The 21,708-nt window shown below is 46.2% G+C and overlaps 1 protein-coding gene across 1 annotated transcript; it reads right to left on the bottom strand.

The window, feature by feature from the left end:
• Positions 1-1,238: 1,238 nt before the first annotated feature.
• On the bottom strand, positions 1,239-17,802 carry ubtd2 (ubiquitin domain containing 2). The gene is made up of 3 exons (XM_080013318.1): positions 17,679-17,802; positions 9,345-9,581; positions 1,239-3,556 (listed from the first exon to the last, which is right to left on the bottom strand). The coding sequence occupies exons 1-3, from the start codon at positions 17,746-17,748 to the stop codon at positions 3,057-3,059; spliced, it is 807 nt and encodes a 268-aa protein (XP_079869444.1). The 5' UTR covers positions 17,749-17,802; the 3' UTR covers positions 1,239-3,056.
• Positions 17,803-21,708: the final 3,906 nt, after the last annotated feature.

Here is a 21,708-nt window from a genome sequence, read left to right as displayed (position 1 = left end):
AGCTTGGCCGGGGGCTCCGTAGTTTCTGTGCTCTCTCTACTCGGCCACACTTCTTAAATTTGAAAATAATATTTCTGGGTAATGAACAAATAATCGCAAATCACACCTGTGGCGGCTCCGCCTGCCACACGCCACCTGAGTTGGGTTTTCAGGGACGTACGGCACAGAGACACTGACGATGGGGTTTCAGACACACAGTTTATTGTAGAGAGTGGGCTAGGTGGAATAAGCCCGGGAGCAGATGGAGGTGTGTCATGACAAGGGTGTGTGGGGATGGGGGTTTTACCTGTTGCTCGTTAGACCAGTAGGACCACTATAAGACTTTACAATTATCGCCTCTTATTTACAAATGTATTTATATTCAGTACTGTGCAGGAGCTCCAACTACAATATTCAGGTTCAATTGCTTCCAGAAAATATATTTTTCTGTGCTGCAAGGTGCTGGAAAGATTCATTTGGGATTTTGGTCGATGCCGGAGTGAGAGCATCACCCATTTCTGGCCACGCTATCACACTGCGAACCTCATCCACTCTATTGGGCTGAGACCCGGGTGGAACCAGCTCGAGCTGATTTGTGTGTGGATGTGTCCAATAGAATAGGTGCAGAACCAGACCACCGGACCATAAATGGATAGACACGGTCAGCAATGATGCTTAGGTTTGTTCTGACTTTCAAACCGTGTTCAGTCGCGGTTAATGGGCCTAATGTGTGCCAAGAAACCCCACGCCGGTTCTCCAGATCATCACACCGCCACCTCCGGCCTCGGCGCTTTTCCCACGCGCAAATGCTGCTCTTGAGATGGATTCTGTTCATTGCACCACTTTGTGCAAATACTACAGAATGATGTGTGAGAGCAGAGGTTTCCGCAGCGCTGGAACCGCCACCAGCGCAATCACACCACGGTGAAAGCGATTTGGATCACACATCTTCCCCATTCCACTGAAGCTCTTCGCCGTGTTGGCGTGCCTCACATGCTGAGTTTCAGCCACACGATGCATTTAGAGAGCACGCGATTTGCGTACGTGCACACACACGAGCAGGAATGGAACAGCCACCCAACCAGCTCATAATTACCCGTCAGAGGTTAGGTGCCTTGCTCAAGGACACCAACCCCATTGCCCCCCGGAAACCGGGATTAAGTCTCAAAACAGTGTGGCCTGAAATCATTTCACATGGTCGGCGGGTTATGAGACGTCGAACGTTTTCAAAAAGGAGAGAAATCAAGACGCAACACATATCAAGGAGTAGAAACGATGGTCAGTTTAATTAAAAACATTCTATTTCATCAAAATACATCGCTGTGATTCTGTTATCCGCTCTGCTACACCAGTAAGTGTGGATGTGCCTTGGAACTCATAGCTCACATTCACGGACACGGCCTAGCACGCACGTACGTATACACGCACCTCGACGACTCTCTGCTCCGATTGTGTCGTTGAGTTAAAACAGCTTCTAAGCTGGTGCCTGATGCCCTTGTACATGTGATCTGCAGCCCATTCTAATCTTTTTTTTTTATGTTTCTCCATTCATAGTTGTCAGCATGCTGAGTTAAGATCCAGGTACTGGACAACTGGACTGGGGACAGCCAAACGGAGCATGTGGCAGTTGTTTCCTTGTGTCCCTACAGCATTTTTTTCCCCTCTAACTTGTTCATGGATGCAAGGAGGGGTAGAAAAGTATATTCAAAGTAGAAATAGTGACGGGCAATGTATTGAGTTTGATTTAACAGTTTATCATATTTGCTAAAAATTCCCTCCGGAGATGAATAAAGTCTTTTGTCTTATTTCAGTGTGATAGTGAAATTGAGATGTTGTCATATCGTGACACGTGCCAAATTGCAGGCGACTTAATGGTTACCACAAGATTGGAACTAAGATCCTACAATATGAGGTTTGAAACAGAGGGAGTACGATACAATTCAATACCGTTTGATGGGATGAAACTCAGCTTTTCTTCTTCTTTTTTTTTTTTAATTCATCAGCAGATAGTGATATACAGTATATGATAGAAATACATATCAGTTTATGAATTGTTACCGCCCAGCAACTTATTTTCCACAAAAATAATAAAAGCTATTCAACTTCCTCTGAATGGCCTGAAATGTTACACACAAAAATGCATCTTTAAAAGCTGCTTTGTAGTTCTGCGTCGAATAGCCGCCGTAGGTACGCCATTGTTGGTCTTTACAATTAGAGGATGATGTGTCGTATAAATTTAGATGTTTTCAAACCTCCTCAGACAGCCCCCCGATCCGCTCCGTTTTGGTTCCCCCCCCCCCCACTGTTGGGGGGAATGAACCTGAAACACTAGAAACATGTAGCAGGGAAAAAGCAGACCAATCACAGCTCTTGCAGTCCTGCGTCGCCCAAACGCATGGGTACATTTCTGGGGAGGTGCGCGTATGCCACAGCCCCGACATCTCGGGGCTACGTCGGTGACGTAGAGATCCGCCTGTGGCGGCTATTCATCGCAGAACTATAAAGCAGCCTTAACCCTGTAGCCTCAATACCAGAACCCTGCCGACTCTGCTGATGAATGAAGACCGAGTCATGAAAACAAACAATTCTAATAAAACCATTTAAACTGCCCATTGGCCAGGAAAGTTTGATTTCTTTTCTGTTGTTTGGTTTCCATGGCAACAGTCTCCTAATACTTAAAATAAAAAGGTCAAAATGCCATTGTGTAAACCAAAGCGAAGGGTCTTGTCTCAAGTCTTTTGCCCCAGTTGACAGACCCCCCCAGCCCCCCTCTAAGAGCGCACGGCGCGCGCGCGCGCGCACACACACACACACACACACACACACACACACACACACACACACACACACACACACACACACACACACACACACACACACACACACACACACACACACACACACACACACGTCTTACAATAATAACTCAAGCGAGCAAGCACAGAAGAGAGAAAGGAGCGAGTACAGGAACAGGAGAAAGAAAGAATTTGAAATGCATTCTCTCCGCCCTTCTGCCGTTGTCTTCTTCCCCATTTGTCCAAACATGCCGCCTTGCCTGCCTCCAGGCTGGAAACCAGCTAGTGACCCACCGGCGTGGGCGCTTGGATCGGCAGCGGCTCCTCGTTACCCGGCACCGTCCCCGCACATTCTGTGGTGGGCAGGGGCAGCTGTGAGGGGGGCTGGCTCAGGATGACCTGCACCACGTAGTCCCTGGAGATGTTGAGCTGGTCCAGGTGCAGGCGGTCCGTCAGCGGCCGACCCGAGAAGAACCAGCGCTGGGTGGCGGCCGCCACGCCCTCTTGGCCCTGAAGGCGGCGCTTCATCACGCCCACGGTGTCCGAGGAGCGCACCGCCAGCCGCAGGTCGCGGCCCGTGGAGAGCCGAAGGCGCAGCAGGCACTCTGCGCCGGGGCCGTGGTCGCCGGCACTGCCCGTCGAGGCGTCCGCGGCGGCAGAGTCCGGGTCGGAGCAGTCCGGCTCGTCCGAGCGCTCCTCGATCATGTTGACGGGAGGAGACAGGCAGTAGACCGGCAGCTGGTAACGGTTCCCCAGTTCATCGTAGCACTCCGTCAACGCCCCTAGAAGACATTGACGTGACAATAGAGGATTAAGGGTGTAAGAAAATATCAAATTTCCAATACTGCGCCGAATCTCAAAATAACAACATTTGATTCACAGATGTTAAACATAGATGGGAAAGCTGGAGTTTGTCCTTTGTGTTCAATTACCCCACATGCTAGGTGTCCTAATACAGTATTGTTACACAGTTGAAGCAGTTGACAATAAGCAAATTTCCACAAGCTCTTCGGGCCACTGACTTTCTAAATTCACTTGCCCTGTCGTTAACAAAATTTGTTATCATGAAAGAGGTGGTGATTCCTTTGACTTCCCATGTGGCAAAGGGCAGGGGACATTTGTTCATCCGAAAGTCAAAGGGCGATGCCAGATCGGGTGTCGATGCAGGGTGTCAATTCTGATTGACTTATTTCGATGACGTTCCAGCAGGCCGCCTGAGTTGAGGATATAACTGTATTTTTGTGACGTTTCACACTCGAATGAATGGTAGATCTGGAATATTAATATTAACACATAATATGTGTTAATGTATTGTTTGTTCTAGGCCTATCCATGTGTGTTGTGAAGTGGGTTTGAATTGCAGTTTTTTCACAACTGAATTTTCATTTCTGATAATTTGATGAAGTCTTTAATTGGCCTGGGGAGTTGCAAATATGCTTATTAGTGCCTCCAGCCTTGTATTCTATCTGTTGTAATATATCTCAGTGGAAACTGAAGACAATTATCCTTATTAGGGTTAAATTGCAATGTATCTCTGTATTAACCGTGTCGTATCAGGATACGCATCAAATCCCAACTAAAACACAGGAGGCTCATATTGGGAGATTACCAGGATTTAAGAAGCCAAAACCAGACCTCACATTCACCATCTGATGTTGTGAAATTAAATGGAGAAACGAGAGCGGCAGCTGATAGAAAGCAGTGGCTGCAAGTAAACATGAGACTAGAAAACCAAAAAGTATCAGAGACCTCTGAAATGCCTCTTTCGCTCATACGCTGATACTCTGACGGTTGAACTCATTGAGGGCTTTCACTATTGACCTGGCCGTGAGTCACACAGAGATTGGAGATTGGAGTCGTGGACAGAGACGGATGGAGGTAAAGCAAAGTAAAAGCCCCAAGGCGAAAGGTCAGGTTTTTTTTTTGTTTTGTTTTCTTGGTCGATTGAGGTGGGGATAGTCGTTTCTTTTCATCCCAGCACACTGTTCTTGCTTGTGAATGCTCATCCACATCGACGGTTTGCTAACCACAACCGGCAAAAAAACATCTCAAATTCACTGCGGCTGCTTTTCGCTCTTGCTCGGTTAGTAAAGCCTCCGCCGGGGGAGGCAAACTCCGCCGCCGTCAAGGAAAACAGAAAAACAGCTTAACAGGAGCACATGCATAAGGGACATACTTTGAACGGCTGTTTCTTAAAGAGTGTGAGATCAAAAAGAAATGTATAAAACATGGGATTTCTTTAAGGACGCTAAACCAACACAGATCAGCACTTTAAGGGAGTGAATGAATGAGCCAAGGGGTTTGTTTTAAAGCGTGATTTTTTTTTTCTCTAATTAAATAAGTGTTGTGTTAGGAGTGTTCCTCATTGCTGTCCCTTACAAGACAGTTTCATCCTCGAAACACAATCAGATATTGCAATGTGAGAAATGCCTATTCTGAACGGTGCATGGAACATCACGTCACGTCTCTTGAAACAATATACACCGCCCTGAGAAAAGGCAAATCTCACTGGCTTTCATTGGAAGCGAGCACTAGTGTTGTGAAAACCGTATCCTTCAACTAAAAGGACTTTCACATTGTTTTGCGGTGTGGTTAGGGTTATGGGGCTGTTGGGTTATTTTACGACCAGAAGGTGGTGGAGTTAGCAGAAAGCATAGAGAAACCTAACCAGGCAAAGCATCCCATCTGACTAGGAGCACACTATAATCTGTACGTGTTTGTAACTTTTTTTTCTGGTTTAATCAGTAACTTGTTGTAAGTTGGCTGAAGGTTTATAACATTGTTGTTTTACGAGAACGGTTAGTGCTAGGTTTCGTGACTGTTCCGGTAGTCGGTCCAATCCCAGCCGGTTGTGGTGATAATGGAGTAGGTGGTACCAGTCATTACCAATCAGGGGTAGTATATGTAGACCCTGCTACAGTAAAGCGACAGTCTACATCGCGTGAAGACTTGCTTGTGAAAAGAATCAAACCCCTGAGTCTACCTGCGCGAGTCCACCGAGTGAAGACGCACAGGGCACCGTGTCTCAGCTCAGTACACATTATCTTTCCTCACATGCTATTCATATCAAAACACACCGTGTGCTTTCAGTGAATTCCTGTCCTTCACCGACTGCCAGCGTGCGTCATTCCTTTCCCGGGAGAACTCGCGACCCTGCATACCTGCGCCCGCTTCAGAAAGCATTTGCTGCCGCCGCCTCCTTCTCCATGGGACCGCGGGACTGCCGGTCTGCGGTCGACAGGGCAGACTTCATTCCTGCCTTCGCCGCACACTCAGCACTCCAAGTTCTGGCACGTGCGTCCCGACAGTGGGGACCCACAGGTTTCTTTGGAACAGTACGGAGTAAGGACTTGGACAGTCCCTTAACTCAGTTTTTTTTTTAATTTTGTTTCATACATGTAGGAAACAAACTGCAGAGGGGACTGTAGAGCGGGGAAGTGAGACCCGACCAGGGAGGGAGCCTCCGACCCCTCTCTCCCTCCCTCTCCCCCTCCTTCTCGCCCCCTCTCTCCTCTCCAGTTTCAGAACACGGTAAACTGCACTTACAGTTTGAATTCTCTGATTTTTTTCTGGCGGATAACAAAAAAAACAAAAAACAAACAACAAAAAAACGTCCGTCATCAATGTCAATCGCGATCGATGGAGTCGATCGCCGACAGACGATTTAATCTGAAATTCCATCTAAACCTTTGCTCACTCTCCCCACACTCAATTCCCCTCTCTGGTCTCTTCTTCCCTCCCCCCACCCAAATACCTTTTCTCACTTGATGTTAATAATGCCACGGACATGCTCTGCTCCACACTGACCTCATGTTCTGATAACCTCTGTCCCTTTTCCTCTAGACCAGCTTGGGAAGCACCCTCCAACCCCTGGCTGTCTGGGACTCTCAGAGATCACTGGACGAAATTCAGGCCGGCTGCCAGGAAGTCTGGAGACCGCGTTGATCAACAACACTACAGATTCACGTTAACTGTTCTTTGACTTTGCCACCTTCTTGAAAGAAGGTGGCAAAGTCTTTCTCCTTTCTGCCAGGGGATACCTCTGAATGAAGAAACACCACCTCCAACTGAATCTCTCCCAAGACAGTCCTCCTCATCATCCTGGTAAGTCCAACCATTCAACACCCATAAATGTTCACGAGCTGGAGGGACAGGCCACTAAACATATGAGGGATTTATTTTGTGCATTTCCCATTATTAATAATTATTTCTAGGGCTGTACCCGACTGATAATTTTGTCGGTCTAATCAGATTTGGCTGTTCAATGCGAATATGAACGGGGCGCGGCAGTCTGCGATTGGGGCGCATGGAGAGCTGCGGTCGCGTCCGAATTCCCACATAAAATTGTATCTAGGATTCCCCTTTTTCAGAGTTCCTCCTCGAAATGTTATCCCTGTGCATTTTTATAAGCTTCTATCTGTTTTATCCTGTTATTGTAATGCACAAAAAAATAATATATATATACACACACACACGCACACGCACACGCACACACACACACTAACGACAATATATTAGTCGGATTCCTTACAACATCTTGTGTTTGTAACTGGTTGAATTTAGAAACAGGAGATCATGCACTTAAGTTTGGTAGACAAACACAAAGCCAATGCCAGCATTTGTTCACCAATGGTCTATAAAAACATGGTCCTGGTTGGACTTCATGGGTATGACGGTAACAGTTCTCCACTCACTCCGCAGTCAGTTTCATAGTTATTTGTAGAGCTTAGTGGAGAGGATGCTAATGGATTCCAGGCACTGCGTCCTTTGGCTGTGGGCTTTTATTGCAAAAAAAACCCCCAACCATTTCCAATTGCCTCAGAAGGGAGATAATCCCTGCACCAAACCATCACCTTCTTTCTGGAAAAGCTACATTGCAAGTAAGGAATATTTAAAATTTAGACTTAAGTGAATAAATTAGGAATAAAATGATTGGACGTAACAGTTGGTTGCACCCGGGATGAAATCTAGAATCGAGCATCACACGCAACAGCTGATTGAAACAGTCTCTGCTGCAAGAGTGAGTTCAGGTTAGTTGGGGCAGTTTTAGAAGCACTTAAAAAAAAATTGGCCAAGGAATTGGAGGATTGCCAATGACAAAAAGGGAGGAACAGTCAGAGAGGGGGAGAAGTCACCATTCTTCAATTTACAGATCAATGAAATTGTGGCTTTAATAACTTTTTGGATAACAATGGACATTTTTTTTTGCCATGAGCTTGTTCTTCCTAAAAGTACTATCCAGTACAATTGTGTCTACGCTTGATATTTTAGCAATTTCCAAGCCTACGCAGTTTGGGGTTCTGTGTTCTGCGGTATAAGTGAGTAGTAAATTCACTTGTACTGTAGCAAAATCAGCCTTAATGTGTAGTAAATTTAACCTGTAATCAAAACGTTCCCGAGGATAACTTGATAGACAGTCAAACGGAATGAATCACTGACAGTGGAATAAAGAAGGCCAAACTAAATAGTCTAATCATAGTCTTGTTCTGGTAGACTATGCTATGTGGGAGCATATGTGAGACAACTTAAGTACAATACAGTGTCCTGGTGGAGGGGGGTGACAGCCAGGCACTCAGCAGCTTGCTGATCTGTCATGGTACAATCATGGCATTCACACCTCCGTTAGCAAATGGAATAACCTCGTAGTCAAGTTAGTTGTAAGCAGAACTATTAACAAAAAAGGGAAGAGTGGAAAGAGGCTATTTAGAGACCTAACTCCAAACCTTAACCTATCTTTATGCAGCGTCAACAGAGAGTCGACATTTAAATAGAAACCAAATCTAGTGAGGGCGTTGTGACTGAGCCTCCAACTGGGAGTACCAGTCAAATGGTGACATCAGGCCAGTGGAATCACCAGCTGCAGCTCATCTGGTTCTGATCCGACTAGATCCAAACCAGACAGGCAGGACAGGCAGCTATGGAAAGCGATGTAACCGTGAAGCAATGGAGGCACTAGACTTTTTGGACTTTTTGACTCATACCGGCAGCTCTCCTTCAGTGTCACGTCAACCATTACTTGTTTGATGCACTCAGAGAGCCACATGGGTGGGGTGTACCACATCAGGCCCATTCAGTACTGGAATTTTCTATGACTATCTCAAGCGTCTTTTTTTGGGTGTGTGTGGGCTAGAGCTGGCCGATATGGATTTTTTTTTTTTTACCATGATAATCAAACCCAAGATAGATACAAGATATCCATGTTTATAAGGACCAATGGCTATATTAATTAAATATCCTATGAATTCAAATCCTATGTAAATGAGATTTGAATTATAGGGTAATGTGAAGTATATCAGACCAAAACATCTTTCTGTTTTTCAAAATAAACCTAGTCTTTAGTCTGGGATTTTAGACACATTAGATATCGAATCGATGCTTCATTCACCAATAAATATTGAAGTGGAGTATCTGTTTCGCATCAGTTTCGGGCTTCCAGTTCTGAAAAGAATCAAGGCATAGAATCAAGTTTCCTTAATTACTCATCACCTATTAATCTAATAACTCAATAGGTGACATGGTGGTTTGGTAGCGGACAAAGATCCAGCTTTGGAGAGTGCGAGGGTGAGTTACCATGAGGCAGGGTGATGCTGGCGCCGTCCAGGATGGCCTGGGCCAGCAGGTGGTCGCTGCTCTCGAAGGCACTGGCCGCCGCCCGCAGCGCATCCCAGATCTCCTTGCGTCCTTCGAACGCAGGCGCAGTGTCCCAGAACTCATCTCTCTTGCTGCGCAGCTGGCCCTCGGTCATGGGATAGTCACTCTTCCATTTAGGCCGCTCTCTCTTCAGGGGCTGGTTACGCCCTAGAGCCACTGGGAGGGAGGGAGAGAGAGGGAAAGACAGATGGATGGAGGATAGATGTGTGAGAGAGGCAGAGGGTGAAAGATGGAAAAAAGGGGGAGGTTGTGACAAACAGAGAGAAGGCAAAGTGATCCAGAGTGAAAGAGGAAAGAGAACGAGAATATCTTAAGGAAAGGAAAGGAGGAGAGCAGGTGGCAAATCAAGGACAACCGTGAGGATGAGGAGAGTGGAAGAGAGGGAGTGGGAGAGGAAGTGAAATGAGAGGATGAGATGACCAGTGGCAGGGTCCAGAAAGCAGAAGACGAAAGGGAAAATGAAGGTCAAGACAGAAAATAAGGAAGAGAAATTAAGAGAGAAGGAGGTGAAGGGAAGGAGAAACATGAAGATGAGGATGGAGGGGAAAAACAAGAAAGGTAGGAAAAAGAAGTGTGGAGAGTGCAACACAGGAGGGTTTGGTTAAAAAATAAAAATGAACCAAACAGGGCGTTGTCAGGTTTAGCTAGGATACAATGCAACCTGGCTTTCACCAACTCATAATGGTACGGTCAATGTTAAGCGTACATGCGCTGCAAAGCGACGGGCTGGGATGCGTTTCAAACGGAGCTCGGCTTCATCCAGCTGCAGGGGACGGAGCGACTGCTGGCGACGAGCTGACAGCTTCACGGCGACAAGGAAAGTTGAGCAGGTTTCAACTTTATGCAAATGAACAGTGCAGAGTGACAGGCAACCACCAATAGGAGGGAAGATACGCTCTGAATGACGCTGATCGTTGGAAAATGGACACCCGGACACATAATCAGGCCATTCATTTTTTATGAAAAACGTCCCTTAAACTATTAATAAAATAGGGAACACGTCATTTTATGTTTCTCGAATAAGGACAATTCTTTATTTTAAGGGACGGATGGCAAGATTATTTACGTAATGGTTTTTTCGAGAGGTAATTTATTTTGCTTAGTAATCAGCTACACCATTTTAATTAAAAAAAAAGTACACAAAGCCCCATCTATCTATATAATGTATATTAAATAGGGAAAGGGAGAGTGGTTTGAAATTTTGTGGTTTGACACGCCCACAACACCCAGTCGTTTTGAGCCGACACGCCCACAAACGGCAGGGGCGTCGCGGCGGTGTGACTGTACGCCGACGAAACGAGAGCTGGTTGGCATCACACAGCAGACCTGTCGCCGGCGCTGTGACCCTAGCATAACAGACAGCCAGACCTCACAGTAGAAGCACTGATACTACTAATCCTCTGTTATGGAGCTCAAACAGAAGGCTAGAAACCAGCAGTGCAGCTGAATGGCTAACAAACAGCACAACCAAAGGGGGAGAGAGGTCATTGCTCATTCCGACGGAGTTTACATCATAGACGGTGATTTTAAACCAGCACGTTTTAAGACAGTGCTTCCTAAACTTGTCCAGTATGTGAAGTGTTCTAGGGAAATAAATACACTTGATCATGTCTATTCCAACATAAAGTATGCACCTCTCCCACATCTAGGCCAGTCAGATCCCCTCTCATTGCTCCTTATCCAGGCATACACTCCCACCAGGAGGAAATCAAAGCCAAGCATAAAGACTTTAAAAACCTGCCTGAGGGAGCACTCTCCCAGCTACACGACTGCTGCCATTTTGCACTAACAAAATGGAATATATTCGAACAACAGGACTTAGAGAAATAAAGAGAAACTGTACTGTTCTACGTCAAGAACTGCGCTGACAATGGCACTGTTGACAAAGGTTTCTGGGTCTTTCCCAAACAGTAAACCTGGATGACAAGCGAAGTCCAGACACTTCTCAAGGACCGCAACACTGCCTTCAGGTCAGGTGATAGGGCCCAGTACAGCACTGCTAGAGCCGATCTGAGGAGAGGCTTCAAAGATGCCAAGGAGGCCTATAAGAGAAAAATCGAGGACCATCTCACAGACAATGACCCCATCAGGTCGGGCGGGGTATACAGCACATCACGAACCATAAGGGCAAGCAACCCCTCCAAGGGCAGCAATCCCGTGACTGTCAACGCCGATGCCTCACTGGCAAAGGAATTTAACTGTTTCTTTGCTCGCTTTTAGGTAAAAAAGGCCAAACAAACATAGACACACTGCCTCCAAAAGCCTCCGGCATCCACACACTCACTCTACAGGAACACACAGTGAGATGTCTGCTCAGGTCGGTGAACCCAAGGAAGGCTGCTGGTCCTGACGGAGTACCCGGGAAACAACTTAAAGTATATGCTGACCAGCTCTCAGGGGTCTTCACTCAAGTCCTTATATCTTCCCTAACACAAGCCATCATACCAATCCTGCCTAAAGTCAGCCATCATCACAACTATCCCCAAAAAGCCAGCCATCGGCAGTCTTAATGTCTACAGACTGATCCAATCACATTAGTAGTCATGAAGTTTTCTGAGAGACTGGTCTCACAGCACATCAAAGCCACCGTCCCTCCAACCTTCAGCCCACATCAGTTTTCTTTCAAAGACAATAGGTCAACGGAAGACACTATCACCATAATTCTTCACGCAGCGCTGAGTTACTTAGAGCAGCGTTTCTCAAACTTTTTATAGTAGTGTAAACCCTTCATTGGCATTGGGAGAAATACAAGAAAATTAACATAAATGATGTACAGTATGTGTTTTGTTATTTTTGATATTGTCCAGTGACCAATATTTTTTCAACACATTGCTTTTAATTTTCAGAGTACCCACTGCAGTGCCCCAAACTACCCCTAGGGGTATGAGTACCCCCGATTGAGAAACACTGACTGAGAACCACTGAACACTGGGGGAGCTATGCAAGGATGCTCTTCATGGACTTAAGCTCAGCATTCGTTACAATCATTCCAGACATACTAGTTGGCAAACTGGCTGACTTAAAACGCCCCCTTCCCACCTGCAACCGGATAAAGAACTTCCTCATTAACCTCCGCAAATTGTTTAACTTGGCCCCCACCTCTCCTCCACCCTCACGCACAGCACTGGCTCTCCACAAGGCTGTGTGCTGAGTCCGTTACTCTATGCTCTAATACACCTATGACTGCACTCCAACCCACCCCACCAACACCATCATCAAATTTGCAGATGACACCACTGTAGTCAGCCTACAGAAATGAGGTCCAGAAATTGACAGTGTGGTGCTCAGTAAACAACCTGACACTGAACACCACAAAAACAACGGAACTCATCATTGACTTCAGGAAGAACAGAGCAGACCCTACTCCACTTCACATCATTGGGGACTGTGTGGAAAGGGTTCCCACCTTCAAATTTCTAGGAACCCACATCTCTGGGGACCTCTCCTGGTTTGCAAACACCACTGCGTGTAGGCACAGCCCAACTGAATGCACATCAGCGACTATACTTCCTGAGAGAGCTCAGGCAAAACAGGCTGGGAGAAGAGGTGCTGGTGGCCTTCTAACGTTGCTCCATCGAGCGTGTACTGGCGTACTGTACAGCAGTCTGATACGCCGGCTGCTCACCAGCAGAGCCCTCAGAGGGTCATCAACAACGCACAGAAAATCATTGGCTGCCCTCTGCCCTCCCTGGAAGACATCTCCAGCTCTGCCTCGGCAGAGCCAAAAACATTCTACAGGACTCCTCTCATCCTGGATGCCACCGGTTTGACCCGTTGCCCCCTGGCAGGCGCTACAGGACCATGAAAGCACAGACCACCAGACTTAAATACGGTTTCTTTCCCTGGGCCACAAGCACTCTAAACTCCAACAAGCATTGAATGACTTCTCACGTGCAATATGATGACTGTCTTCTTAGGGCAAATAATTTGTTTTATAATTACATTCATATTAGTGCAACAATGACATTTATTCAAGTGCAAGGAGTGCACTTACTTTAGTGCAAAAATGACATTGTATTTATTTATTGTACTTATTATTTACAACCTGTGTTGTTGGCTGTAGTTGTTTGTTTGCTGAGGTTGTTTTTTTTTCTGTGTCTTTTAATGCACTGATCAGGAGTATCGCTCCTAATTTCGTTGTATTCTATACAATGACAATAAAGGCTTTCTATTTTTTAACGCGAGAATTGACACCGGGAATGACGCGATCCCATGCGTGGGACAGGATCTTTTTTTTTTTTCCTTCTTGGTCACAAAAAGAAAAGTAAAATAGGCATGTGGCATGTTTATGGCTACTGCTCCGTTGCACTCCTGTCTATCCGTGCTCCGGCGGGTTATCTTCCAAAAAACAGGAGCCTTTCTGTGTGGAGTTTGCATGTTCTCCCCGTGTTCACATGGGGTTTCCTCCACCTCACGTCAGTAAGGACCCCCACCAAAAACATGCACCCATCATCGTCTGACCAGCGATGGACACTTATAACCTGGTCCCCGGGCGCGTCCACGTATGCTGCCCACTGCTCCTGGCTGTGCCCCCGGAGGAAGAACAAGCCAGGATGGGTCAAAAGCAGAGGAGCCATTTCACCGGCCACCATCAAGCATGTGCATGTGTGTGTGTGTGCAAGCATGTGTTGTGGAGTGTCGTGTGATGATTAAAGACTGTTTCTTCTTTTCTTTCTATCCGTCTACTTCTCGACGCCCCCGCCCCCTCCACTCCGTGTCTGCTCTCATTTGGCTTGTAGCTCGTAGTGTCGCTCCCATGTCGATCCCGACACGACCAGATATTAAACCCGCTTGATACCTCGCCGGCCCCGGAGAGCCATCGCGTTGTGAGCAATTCACACCACATGCTTGTCGTTCACGGGAGCACGCTATGATTTTCCTCCAATCTGGGGCTTTGCTCGGTGATCTCCAAAAACCTGTCATGAAAATCAGCCCAGAATCACGTGGTCTGAACTCGGCATTACTTGCCATGTAAACATTTTGCCTTAATGCTGGCACTTGTGGTGTAGATTAATCCTAAAATTGAAAATAATGTAAATATTTATCAATCTTACATTCAATGAAGGACCTTTATCTAACATACGTTTTTGTGAATTAAACATTCTTGAACTAAGAATTCAGCACCATGAGTAATACATTTGTTCAAATTTCGAAATGAAACTAGACTTTAAATGATATCAATCATGCCTGTTAAATAACTACACATTTACAATTTACCCCAAGAGCAACGCCGTAGCCCTGAATTGGAATATTCAAACAATTCTCATTTGCAAAGATGAGATTTGAAACTTGGAATATCCACAATGACCTCAAACTTCCATCCCCCATACAGACTCAGTGTTTTGACTGGTATTTATATCCCTCTGCGTGGAGGAAAGGAACAAAGGCCTGACGTAGCGTACACTGCCTGCTCCAGCAACAACCCATCAAAAGCAGTTTTTATGGCTGCCCTTTTAATAATTGATCAACATTTAGAAGTTGCTGGGCCACTTCCGCCAGTGGTCTACAGCTTAGGGGAGTTTGCACGGGCGTTTCTGTCACAACCGAAAGATGCGGGCATGCGAATTGGCACGCTGACAACAACAAAAAAAACAAAAACCACACACACAAAACGAGCAGAGACACAGACAGCCAGATGATATCTCCACAACCCTGTTCACTGGGAGGCCGACACCAGGGGCCATACACACAGACTGTACTTCCCGGAATCTATCTTGCTATCGGTAATTCAAAAAAGAAAGCGGTGGGCCACGAGGACGAGGATTTCACATCCCCGCAACTTTGCTTAAACGAATCTGTTCTCGAGGACGTTCACGTCAGCATGTGATTCAAGCGTGATGATGCAACGCGTGGTTGTAGGAGTAGGTTATTAGAACATTTCATGGACACTTTGTTCTGTGGTGTTACATGACACAATATTGATTCTTGCTGTCGAGTTCCTTGATATCGACCGTTTGAGAATATTTTGGGGATGACTATTGGTGCATTTGTGAGATATTTACACACAAGAAATAGTTGAGAAACAATTGGTGGTGTGACGGAACGTAGTCGATCCGTACAGAACGCCCCCCACAGTTCGGAACGCGTGTGAACCGAGGATTAAATGCAAAATTTAACCGTCATGGTGAAATACAGTTTTACTGCCTCTGTTTCTTTTTAAAGTAATAATTCAATAGATCTCGATGCAGAGTTGCAGTCGAAAGAAGAGACAAGACAGATGCGTGCTGTGTTTTACTCTGAAGCGCATTGATTGCTTTATGGTACATGTTTATGGTCTATGTTGCTGCTATTTTATGATTTCTATTCGATTATTATTTTATGTTGTGAAGCAAATGTCGCCGCCATGCGTCTGCTCGTCCTCCATATCGGCGTGGTCAAGATCCGCTAGTAAACAACATACGAACATACAATGTGTATTGAGAGATGGAGACTTGTGACTCGCCTAATTCTGAACCGATCTTCATGAAATTTGGTTTGTTATAAACGCGAGAAATTGAACATGATACTGGAATTGAATTCAGTTACTTGGGGCGGATCTAATCATATGTTTTCATTCACTACCATGTTTGAAGGAAGAAGGTATCGCGCGTGCCTCATATTGCAATTAAATTTAACAATTGAGTATTGAATATTTAACGTATTTTAAGAATTTTCTGTTAACATTGGACATCTTGTATGTTGTTTTCCTTTAAGACCATGGGCAAAGGGTCCTTACTTTAAGTGTTTTAAAGAATAAATGGAAGGCAAAGCATTTTGTTTCCTCTTTTTTCTGATCTGGTCAAAACCGTGATATGATCCGAACCATGAGCTTTGTGATCCGTCACACCCCTGGAAACAATCAATGGTCGCCTGAATATGTACCGACATATGCACCTGCGAATTTCCCCCCAGGGAAGAATAAAGTGTTATGTTATCTTACGTTAGTAATGTGGATATTATAACAAGGCCGATTAGAACAGCGAGAACCGATGGCCTATGAAGTTCGGCTGCAGATGTTGCAAATTTGGAGACTCCAAAGAAAACAACGCTCCCTCGTCCTATAATCGAATTGAAGAGCCGAATCCCATTCGACTGACAAAATTCTGAGTCGGGTACAACCCTAGGAATAATAATAAAAATAATAATAATAATAATAACAACAACAGGAAACACACAGAGATCCTCCATATGTTTAATGGACTGTCCCTCCCTATTTCTCTTTTACCATGCAACAAACTTGTCATTTATTTTTTACTTAAAAAAACAACTTTTTTTTTTTTTTATATTTTTAAACTGATGGTATGGATCGGTCAAAATTATTGCCGGTCAACGGTTAATTACTAACATCCCTAATTGACTGTGAATGTCGGTCGGTATTTTTGACTTAAAAGCTGCCTTGGGAGTCTTGTTGGGTGAAAAACGGCCACGGAAAATCTCGGTTGCAAGGTTTCCCGTGCCCACCGCACCTTCCGTAGTCCATGGCAACCCGTAGCAACCGTCAAACGTCACATTCCCTATTACCGCAATTAACCCCGGGCGGCATCGCGTCTCATATCGCCATATCAACGTGATATGACGTATCGGCCAGAAGACAAGTTAAGTTTTTCGAACTTGTTAGTCGGTGACAGGGTCGCCAGCGGGGACGGACGATCAATGTGGAGGAGACGATCGATCGCGAAATGGAAAACAAACAAAAAAAAACCCCAGATGACCGCTGAGTGGTCTGTCGCGATATCGAATTAATAGCGATATATCGGCCGGATCGACGCGAGACCGAGTTGGTTTTTTTTTTTTCTTTTTTTCAAAAAGCAACCCTTTCACAGCCGCGAACAAAAACAAACCCCCACGATCCCATCCACTGCGACATGTTTGAACTCATGAACGGTTTTTTGTTTTTCGCAGCTGTACTTGGTGAGGGAGCTAGCGGGCTAGCTGCTAGGTCGCGCTAGGCTAGTTCCATCCACGCCAACCGCCCTCCCACGGAAGAACAAAGGCAGCGGCTCAATAAAACAATCCGCACCGACAACTAGTGCGCACGCCATTCGTCGCAGAAGGCCCGTCACGTTTCGGCGCCGCCGCCGGTCTCTGCCCGCCTCGGTGGGGGTGGTGGTGGTGGGGCGGCGTGGATACCGGGGAGCCCTCAGAAAGGACACGGAACCACGGGCGCGGTGAGAGAAGAAACCCAAGAACCAAACACTTTCCTGGGGACCCCGACGCGCCGCGGCCAACCGGGGCGGGGGGGCGGGGAGGGGAGGGGAGGGGGGGGCTCCCTACCTCCGGTGCCGTCTGAGTTCTCGTTCAAGCTGCCCGAAGAGTCGTGGTGGCTCCCGACACAGCCGCCCATGGATGTTTCAGCTGCGCAGCCCCCTAAGCTAGCTACCCCCCGACCCACAGCTAGCCCCGGTCCTGTGTTGTTTTTTTTTTTTTTTTTTTTCCTCCGCTCCCTCCCTCCCTCCCTCCCTCCCTCCCTCGCTCTCGCTCTCTCCCTCCCCCCCGTCTTCTTCCCCTTCCTTCCTTCCTTCCTTGTTCCCTTCCTTCACTTCCTCCGCTCTCCACTGTGACGGGGGCCCCGGCGGGAGGGGGCGCGGGCTCCCAGGCGGAGTCCGTCACAAGGTGGCCACGGAGCAGCGAACTCCCGGAGAGGAGGCGCGCGGCGAAATGTGGCCAGTTTCACCTTTCGCCGTCTCATCAAAACCGTCTCGTTTGTTTGTTTGTTTGTTTGTTTGTTTGTTTCCTCCTCAAAACACGCTTCCTTCCGCAACAAAGCTCCCCAATGACACGAGCGATGGCCGTCACACCCCAACCCGTTTGAAACGGAGAGTTGCGCATCTTTGCTTAATGTCACAACCTTCGCCCGTCCGCCGCGCTTCTCGCTGCGCATTTTAATAGTAGGGTTCAGCCTATTTACGGACCATTTATGGTTATTGGATTTGAGAGGGGAGTGACAATCAGGGTATCATTCACGTGAACATGAAATGAACACCACCCGCAATCTGTTAAATTGGGCTGTTTGCGTTCCATTAGTGAACGATCTCTTATCACTCCCACTACACTTGAGAACATACTAACATACCATTTCATTATATTTATTTAAGAGGTCATTTAAGCATATTGCTTTTGTCATTTTCGATTATTTTTTTTTCAAAAATGACAAGTATGTGTTTTTGTTTTCAATAGATTATAACGCCTCTGAAGAGAATGACACGGTATTTAAGTTTTTCCCCATTTTTGCACAAATGATGCCCGACAATTGGAAGTATATTCCACATGCTCCCAACTGCATCTGAGCACCTCCAGCCTAAAAAGCTAAATGGGTTTATCGTACCTTCTCTGCTTTTTACAATTCTAAAAAAAACTGGTTTCTCGATACTGATCAATTAAAGTAAATCAAAATAAAACCGCCGTATCAGACATAAAAGGGCATAGCAGAGAACACGCATATTACTCTCCGCCCTGCAAAGGCTTCTCCAAAAATGACTATTTTAACAAGTAACTTGGTAATATCCAAAATCACCAACCCTGAAATCCTACAAAACTGTCGTCTCCGATCACGGACCAATCAGTTTCAGCCTCATCAACGAAGCCATCCCAAACACCTCACTCCCGATCAACAACGGACCAATCTCTTTCTCTCTTTTCCGCAGAAACGACATCCTGAATTTGAATACAATGACCCAGCAGGTCGATTCCTTGGGAATCAATTGAAACGAGATAAAAGGCCCAACACTCATCGCAGCCGTCAAAGATTTTGCAGGGGCATATAACACCTACCCCACAGCATCACCCATCTCAGACATCAACTCATTCCTTAATAGCACTGGCCTCCCGAAACGATCCAAACAATACATTGGATCAACCCATAACCTTAGAAGAATTCAGAAAAGCTCCTTTCCGTGCCCGACAATAAATCACCTAGATCGAATGGCTACCCACCGCAATCCTATAACTGTTATTCAGAATGCGGACTGAGAATAAGCCTCCACACATCAATGCTGCTCTCATTTCGGTTTTGCCCCAAAACCCGATGACGACCCAACTCTGACCTCGAGTTATAGATTTACAAGCACAACGAACGGTGCTTTAAGGATCATTTGTGTATCACCGACCAACAGAATTGAACTAGTAATGTCTTCAAGATTCAAGATTCAAGATTCAGGATTTTTTTTATTGGTCACACGCATGCAGGTATGCAGTCAAATGCAAAGTGGCAGTGCCTACAGAGATTGTGCACATTTTAAGCAACAAAAACAACAGAATTTCCAATATATCAATGTTAAATAGAATAAAAATAGAAATAGAAACGTGGACTGTACAATGAGGAACAAAATATTCTGTGCAAAGTAGATAAAATCTAGTTCACGATCTGGGATCTTGGATCAGTTTACTTTGAAGAAGACCGCTGGAGCTAAACTACAACTCCCTAATTGGCAGGATAGCAGCTTGTAAAAACGAACATACTCACAAAATAAACTCCAACCACATTTCAAAGATTCAAGAGATTTATTTGTCGCATGCATATTGCACGGTGCAAAGCATCGTGTCGTGAAATGTTTTCGGGAAAAGTCCAGAGACTGTGCAGGGCAGAGTATTACAAATAAAAATAAATAATAAAAGAACAATGGGAATAACAATAAATAAAAAGGAGGAATAACATAAAATAAAAAAAATCTATATATCGCATTTAAAAATATTTTCTCAATGTTCAACCGACAGCAAACTGGTTCTAAGCACATTATAAATGTCAGAAAGTAATTGCTGAAAACATGTGAGAAGACGATGTAGTACTGAATTGTGGCGTTAAACTGTTTCTCACCATTTTTGTGCTGTGGATTCTTTGGGCGGGGCTAAATCATAACTTTTATTTTATTTGTTATTTTGTTTATATATTTATATATGTATTTATTTGTATATTTATATATTTATATGTTTGTTTGTTTGTTTGTTTGTTTATTTATTTGTTGCATATATTTGTATGCTATTACATCCAGGACAGAGTTAGTCTGCAAGTGGAGTTCAGCTTCTCAACCTGCAATGCAACTCTTTATTAATTCTTTATCTTTATCATCAAGAACTGCTGCACTAACTCTGTCCTGTGGACAACCTGTAGGATGACAAGAGCACAGTTTTTTGTTATGCAGTACAGAGCCGGCACCAATCCCCCTCTTTGGTGAACTATTTTAACATATTTGAAACAACTTCAATAAGCAACTTATAACTACTCCAGGAGGGGGAGATAAACCACGGGTGAGACAATTAAACATAGAACCAAACAACATTTACACGGAAAACATAAACATCAGACGACGACATGTACAGAGTTAATTAAGTCCAGGAGAACTGGAAGTGCAGCTGAGCACGTGGCCTCTTCCTGTGGCCTCTTCCTGTCATAATGAAAGGAGAGGATTGCTACCAAGAGGGTGCTGGGGTGCGTTCAAAGCAGGTGTTGGTGGTATGTGCGTGTGTGTGTGATGAGTGTGAGTTGTCCACCGGTGAGTGTACAGGACCTATCCTAATTGGTTCTGGTGTATGAGATTGGTATTATGTCGTGCCGCCTCCAAGCAGCGGAAAGGTCTCCCCGACACCCAGGAAAGCCCTGAGCATCCCGCCCTGCAGCCACCGAAGACCCCCGGTTCCCCAGGGGCATAACACAGTCCCAGGGAGAACGAGGAAACCCCGCATCCCCGGAGCGCACACATACAACCCACTCCCAAGTGCAGGCACAAGACACAGCCACAGAACCCGGACTGCTGGCGCTTGGCACGGACCTCAGGCCTGGAGCCCGGCCCCGCGCCGACACACCGACACCCCACTCAAACCGGCCGCCCCACAGGCGAGCCAGTGGGACCCCCATGCAGACACACGCCCTGCGCAAGGGCGTGTGTGTGCCCCACCGCAGCCGACCAGACACCCCACCCGGCCGCGAGCCCAGGGCGCCCATCCACGTAGCAGCGTGTGCTCAGTGCAGGGCACCCGGATGTTAGCCCCCACCGCCGACGCCAGGGACACCGGGACACCCACCGCAGAGAAGCCGCGCAGCAGGAGCAAAGGCCAACAGCCGTCCCCCCTCACCCCAACCCACACCCACAACAGCAAGCAACCCCCCGGAAGGCACCCGGCAGCGCTCTCCGCAGCACCGCCAGGTCGCAGCCCAGCTGGCAGGGGGCCCACCCAACCCAACCACGCCCCTACACCGACCCACCAGCGACCCGCCACCCCAGAAAAAAACCCAGTGCTCAATGTGTGCTGTTGGCAATTGCAGTTAGAATTGCGGGTCTTGTGGATATGAGTCCTCCAAGCAAGTCAA

The sequence above is a fragment of the Zeus faber genome, assembly GCF_960531495.2.
Source record: "Zeus faber genome assembly, chromosome: 14".
Classification (NCBI taxonomy): domain Eukaryota; kingdom Metazoa; phylum Chordata; class Actinopteri; order Zeiformes; family Zeidae; genus Zeus; species Zeus faber.
The sequence above is the reverse complement of the archived record's forward strand: the minus strand, read 5'-3'. Positions and strand labels throughout refer to the sequence as shown.

Bases quoted from the DNA above. Each gene is read 5' to 3' on its own strand.
- ubtd2 (XM_080013318.1), bottom strand. From the start codon at position 17,748: ATGGGCGGCTGTGTCGGGAGCCACCACGACTCTTCGGGCAGCTTGAAC. The intron at 9,582-17,678 runs GTAGGGAGCCCC...CCTCCCTCCCAG, and splicing joins GAACTCAGACGGCACCGGAG to TGGCTCTAGGGCGTAACCAG. The intron at 3,557-9,344 runs GTAACTCACCCT...AATGTCTTCTAG, and splicing joins CAGCATCACCCTGCCTCATG to GGGCGTTGACGGAGTGCTAC.